The sequence below is a fragment of the Cucurbita pepo genome, chromosome LG06 (assembly GCF_002806865.2).
Source record: "Cucurbita pepo subsp. pepo cultivar mu-cu-16 chromosome LG06, ASM280686v2, whole genome shotgun sequence".
NCBI lineage: Eukaryota > Viridiplantae > Streptophyta > Magnoliopsida > Cucurbitales > Cucurbitaceae > Cucurbita > Cucurbita pepo.
In genome coordinates, this window is record NC_036643.1 from 5,712,442 (window position 1) to 5,718,734 (window position 6,293).

Here is a 6,293-nt window from a genome sequence, read left to right on the forward strand (position 1 = left end):
AAACATTCACGCTTTGAGGCTACTACTTGTTTCTTTTTAATGTTTTTAATAATAATTTCTATGTTTAGTTTCTTTTATATATATATATATATATATATATATATATTTTATTATTTTGTTTAATTTTTTTATATTATTTTATTATTTTTAATTCATTTAGTTTATTTTATATATATATATATATATTAAAAAAATTTGTTATTCGAATAATTATAAATTGTGATAAATAAAACTTAAAAAAAATTTGACAACTCAATCCAAAACCCCCAACTCGGAAATAAGGTGGTTGGGATGGGTTAGGTTGTGAAAAGTTTTGGGTTGGATTGGGTCAAAAAAAATCTCCAACCCGACCCAACCCGAACAATAACTAAATTAATGCAGCACAATAACTAAATTGATTGTAATCATAGCGGAAATTAGGACATGCATAAATTAATAATTATCATGATTGGTGAGCGTTCATAAACATTATATTTGATTTCGAGTTAAAATATTATTTTGGTTGTTGTTGTACTTGGTTTCGTTTCCGTTTTATTTGTTTGTTGTCCAATTTTAGTCCATGAGGTTAGTGGATTAAGTAGCGACATTTTTAGATCCAATTTAATAGTACGGTCATTTATTCAAATTTTTGAAATAAACGGTCAATTGTAAAATATTTATTTATTTATTTTCAGATATTTAATTAAGATTTCTAAATTAGGTTCGGGTAGTTGGAGAATAAATAATAAAAAAAATTAGTAAATAATATTTGGGTGTAATAATTTATTTTTATTTAATTTTAATAAATTAATATTTAATGTGAGAATCTTCTATAAAGAACCTTCTAAAAATTTATAAATTTAGGGTTAGTTTATTATTTTTCTTTAAATTATTTAGATATAAATTTATGTAAATTATGTTTTTTTAATAATTTTTTTAACCTAATTTTTAAATTGAGTTAAAAAAATTCTTTTAACCCAAAATGAAATTTCTAATTAATATTTATTTAATTAAGTTTTTTTTTTTTTGGTTCAATTTTATATTGGGTCAATATTTTTATAAGTTTTTTTTTTTTCTCGTTATTTCATATATTAATAATGAATGTTGCAATTAATTCACAATACGTACTTACACGAGGGTTGACCGATGATTTTTGTGTTTTCCTTTCAAATGAACACGAAAGAGATTGAACCTGACTCATCGAAGTCTTCCTAAATTGTCATGCGTCACGTGTATGCTCTATAGGTCATTTGCTCACCTCGACATCGACCTTGACGTGATTGGGCCTATGGGCCCAATAATATGTTTGGCTCACGTTCTTTGAATCTTCTCAAACCTTCTAGTCGATGCAAACTCTAAGGGACGATCACGTAAAATTGTTTATATTAAAATTAAATTATTTCATATATTTATTTTTAGTTTTTCTTCTCTATAGTTTATTTATTTTGACTTTGAAATAAATGAATATTATTATTTATTTTAATCTAAATAAAATTAAAAAATAATACTCTTATTATTATTATTATTTTAAGCTCAAAATCTATATTATTTAGATATGTTCACACGTAAGTCATGAACCAAAAAATACTCCAAGGCTGATGAAAAGTCATGATTTTCAAACAATTTTTATTTAATTTATTCATTTAATTATTTGTTTACCTTTAAACGTAAGGTACATCCTATGATAAGTTATTTATTTATGCACGAGATTTCGATGCGTTTTAGAATTAAATTTATTTGATTTAATATGATATTAGAAGTCGTATGTTCGAACTCTTCGTTACTTAACGCATGATAGCAATTGAGCTAAACTGATTGAATTATGTGCGAGCGTGACATTTAAACTGTAGACCTTTTCGTTAAGAGTATATATTTAAATTAATAAAAAAACGTCAATGATTGGTGGGCTAGGATTTTCTTTGAGTAAGTTTTCGACCGAACAAAGAATACTTGAAACAATAACTAAGTTCGTTAGCATAACAAATTAGGTAAATAGCCTAAAATAATTGAAGATTTCATTAATTAAAAAATTGTAAGTTGAAGTATAAAGTTACTGATTATGATTCAATATCTCGCCCATTTGTAATGTCGTTCTATCAATTAGGGGTAATATAAACATTGATCAACGTAAGCATAGCTCAATGATTTGAGTATCTATTCTTGAGTTTAAAATTCCTACATTTGGTAGTAAACATAAAGAAATAAAAATTTAATCTAAATTGGATCATACTACTTTTTTAGGCAAAGCATTAGAACTAAAACGGCTCCACTTTTATAGAATGGACGAGGGAGAAGAGAGATCCCTCTCCATTAGCTATACCTAAGTTCTAAGAAATCTAATCCCAGAGAATTCTTGTCCCAATTCCTTAAAAAATAGATAGAGAATTTAGTAGAACAAAGAATGAAATAGGTGTCAAGAACCGAGACACGACAGGAACATCGCTGTCTCGCAGGTGGAAAATCTGTAATCAGAACAGTTGAAAACGATCAAAATGAAAATGGAATAAACAAACAGATCAATTTCTCTGGAAGAGGAGATTCATTCTGTCAATTAGCTTAAAGAAGATGAACCCTGGAGTACGACACAGGGTATACATACATATATATATATATATATATATATATGTATATATATATATTGATATATATCAATATATATAGATATATATATAGATATATTAAGAAGCAAGAACAAAAAGGGAGCATTTTAGTTGAAAAACTGGAAGAGAATTTACAGACGCTGTGTAAGACTAATGCCTTCATTTCCATATCTTTATATACCTATGGCGGATCAGCAGCCTCTTCATTCATCCCGTTCATTGTATTTGGGATAAATACATGACCAGCAACCTCCATTCGCATGCCTGTAATTCAATTATGATTCATAAGAATTGTGATAGACCCAGTTTGAAGAACATTCTATGTTAACAGATTCATGAACAGCTTGAGAGATTCTAAACGCTCGAATAATTCAGAGTAGAAATTACATTTTTACTACCCAAAATGATGCAGAGTTAGAATGATTCTCTGTTTAATGGAGATTTGTCTGTTCTTCATTTCAGAGAAAACCCATTCATATTCAATTTAACTCAGCAGATTCTTAGGATATTAGAGCATGAAACAGCTTGAGAAATCTTAACTATCCAAAATGATGCAGAGTTGGAATGATTCTGTATTTAATGGAGTTTGCCTGTTCTTCATTTCAGAGAAAACCCATTCATATTCAATTCTACTCGGCAGATTCCTAGGATATTAGATCACGAAACAGCTTGAGAAATTAAACTATATAAAATGATGCAGAGTAGAAATGATTCTATTTCGAACAGTGAATTTGCAGGTTCTTCAAAAACCTCATATTCAACTCAGGAAATTGTTATGGTACTAGATCCCTGGACAGATTGAGAAATTACTAGCCGAAATGATTCAAAGTAGAAGTAGTTGTTTTGAATGGTGAATTTCTCTGTTCTTAATATCAACTAAGAAGATCAAACATTCATTTCTCAAGCTAAAAAGTGGAGAGTGAATCAGAGAAACCATTAATTACTAGCTATGGTGTTACCTGCCGGAGGATTTTGTTCTGTTCTTGTTGCTGCCATTGCTGCCATTACTGCTGCTACTGCTACTGCTCTTGATGCTTCCATTGTTAACACTAGAATCATAAGCAACGCTTCCAGTCTCAGATGAAACTGAGAGTCTTCTCTTCCACCAATCCTTTTCCACCGGATGAGAAGGTTTAGGTGAAACTTTAGCACTCGTGTTCAAACCAGAATCGTTGTTGTTGTTCTTCTTCTTCTTCTTCGTTCTAGTTCCAATAGAATTCGGAAATCCCATTTTCAGATACAAACCTCCATTCTCCATATTCCACGAACTTCTCCCAACCAACGCGCTAGTTTCCTTCCTCGATTTCCGATTCTCCATCGCAAAAACCTCCCGATCACCGCCTTTATCCCTCTCATTCGCTCCAGTTGGTTCTTGCTGTCCTAAAACCATCGGCTGCTCCACCAAGTCTCTCAACGACAACTCGTAACACGACTCCGGCATATTATTCACAAGTTCCATAAGCTCCTTCTGTCCAGTAGCAATAGCAAGAGCCTTCGAAGGCGGAGACAGGCTCTGGTAATTAGATCGGTAAAACTGCGGGCTCCGTTGAGGACTACTCAAACGAAATCCATACTCCACCGTCTCATCATCCTTAAGATGAATCTGCTTCCCATTCCAACTCCTGAAGATGTCATGATTCAACGCCGGCCTGGAGCTGGACCTGGACCTGGTTGAAGCAGGAGAACCGAAATCCATGGCGTCAAAAGCCCTAAAATCAGGGGATTCGGTAGGGCTTGAGAGCAGCTTTCTGCTAGAACCAAGCATGATGACGATAACCGATGGAAATGGAGAAGGAAGAGGAAGAAATTGAAGGTGTAAAAATGGCGATGGCGGTACGATTACGGTAGTGGAAGTATTGTAGAAGAAGAGTCGTTATCATGGGCGACGCTTTGTGGGTCTTTTTCCTCTCTTCAATTTATTTATTTATTTAAATTAAAAATAAAAATAAATAAGGATTTTGGAATGGGAGCCAGAAGTCTAGGGTTCTAGAAGAACACGATGATGACGTGGAATTTTTTAATTTAATATAATATTATTATCTCGCTTCTGTTCCGTTTTTTGACTTTTGAGTTCCTCATTTCTTTTTTTTTAATTATTTATATTCAAAATTATATATATTATTTTCAAATTTAATATATTTTTAAATTTTCAAAATATTAGTGGTTAAATAATTTTTTTAATTTTGTTTGTCACCTCTTTATTTGTAATTATTCCATTTTTTAAAATATAAATTTTATTAAACTAAAAAAAATTTAAAAATTTTCTTCACAATATATTTTTTAAAAAATTAATTATGCACTGACAACCTGACCCTCTATTTTTTGGTATTTTTTTATTTAATTAATAAAAAAAATTTATTTATTCACCGATTATATTAATAACTAAAATCTTACTAAATTCACATTAAATATTTATAAATGACAATTTGTCACTGACTTTAATCACAAATAAGTTAGATTATAACCTTAATTTCGGGTTGATGTCGACCTGCAAACTAAATCGAATCATCGTTTTTCTAAAGATTTAGCTCAATCTGAACAAAAAAGAATCTAACCCGACTTGATTTGAGTTGGGTATTTCAGATTAAAATTATAATTATACACGGGTTGAATGGGTGATAAGTTGTATGATCTATTCAAGTTTCTCTGTCTTTTTTATTTAATTAATTTTTAAAAAAATCTTATTTATTCACCTGTTGTATTAATAACTAAAATTTTATAAAATTCAAATATCAAATATTTATAAATAACAATGTGTCACTAACTTTAGTTACCGATGTTAAATATTTTTAATCTCGGGTTGATGTTGACCTGCAAACCAAATCGAATCATTGATTTTTTAAAGATTCAGCTCAACCGGAACTAAAAATAATCTAACCCAACTTGATTTGAGTTGGGTATTTCAGATTAGTTCAGTTATGGAGCGAGTCAACGCCGTTAATTGTAACAATAAATTTCATACATATGGACACGTGTGGGCTCTAGCTTATCCTATGATGTGGCATTGATTGGAGGTTATTATATGGTATGATGATCAATATGATGTCATTATTGATTACTTTTATAATATAAAACAATGGCATAATTTAGAAATCNAAAAAGTTGTCGGTGTCATTGTTATTGTTACCGCGAATTACACGACAGTCATCTCAGCATTGACAATGCAATCAATCAAGGTTTATCAAATTTTCTCTACGAAAAATAATTTTTTTTATTAAAAAAATATGACTTTAAATCCTTAATAATTATATAAATTATATGACTTATGCTTTTTTCCTTTATTTTTAATTTATTTTTTTTATCGACGTACTTTTTATTCTTTATTTGAGATCCCGAGAGGAGAACGAAACACCCTTTGTAAGAGAGCGTGAGAACTTCTTTCTAACAGACACGTTTTAAAAACCTTGAGAGAAAGTCAAAAGGGAAAGCTTAAAAAGAACAATATCAGCTAATGATGGGCCTCGGTCTATGTTTATTGTGCATATACAATAGCTTTAGTTAACGTCTTTCTCTTGTCATTTATTTGTCACGTTCTATCAAATAAACTAATATCGATTTAGTATATTAGAATTACGATTCAAAATGACTCGATTTTATTGGATTGATTGTTCAATCTATTCTTCTATATTTTTCGGGTCGATGACAATTATACTAACATTTATTATGATTTAACATCTAATTACGAGATTTTGAAAAGTATTTGTGGTAGCTAAA

At 30.0% G+C, this 6,293-nt stretch overlaps 1 protein-coding gene across 1 annotated transcript; it reads right to left on the reverse strand.

The window, feature by feature from the left end:
* Positions 1-2,657: 2,657 nt before the first annotated feature.
* LOC111797724 lies at positions 2,658-4,482 on the reverse strand. The gene is made up of 2 exons (XM_023680833.1): positions 3,539-4,482; positions 2,658-2,843 (listed from the first exon to the last, which is right to left on the reverse strand). Exons 1-2 carry the CDS (start codon positions 4,342-4,344, stop codon positions 2,783-2,785), a joined length of 867 nt encoding a protein of 288 aa, XP_023536601.1. The 5' UTR covers positions 4,345-4,482; the 3' UTR covers positions 2,658-2,782.
* Between the last annotated feature and the right edge of the window lie 1,811 nt (positions 4,483-6,293).

Bases quoted from the DNA above. Each gene is read 5' to 3' on its own strand.
- LOC111797724 (XM_023680833.1), bottom strand. From the start codon at position 4,344: ATGCTTGGTTCTAGCAGAAAGCTGCTCTCAAGCCCTACCGAATCCCCT. The intron at 2,844-3,538 runs GTAACACCATAG...ATTGAATTACAG, and splicing joins AGAACAAAATCCTCCGGCAG to GCATGCGAATGGAGGTTGCT.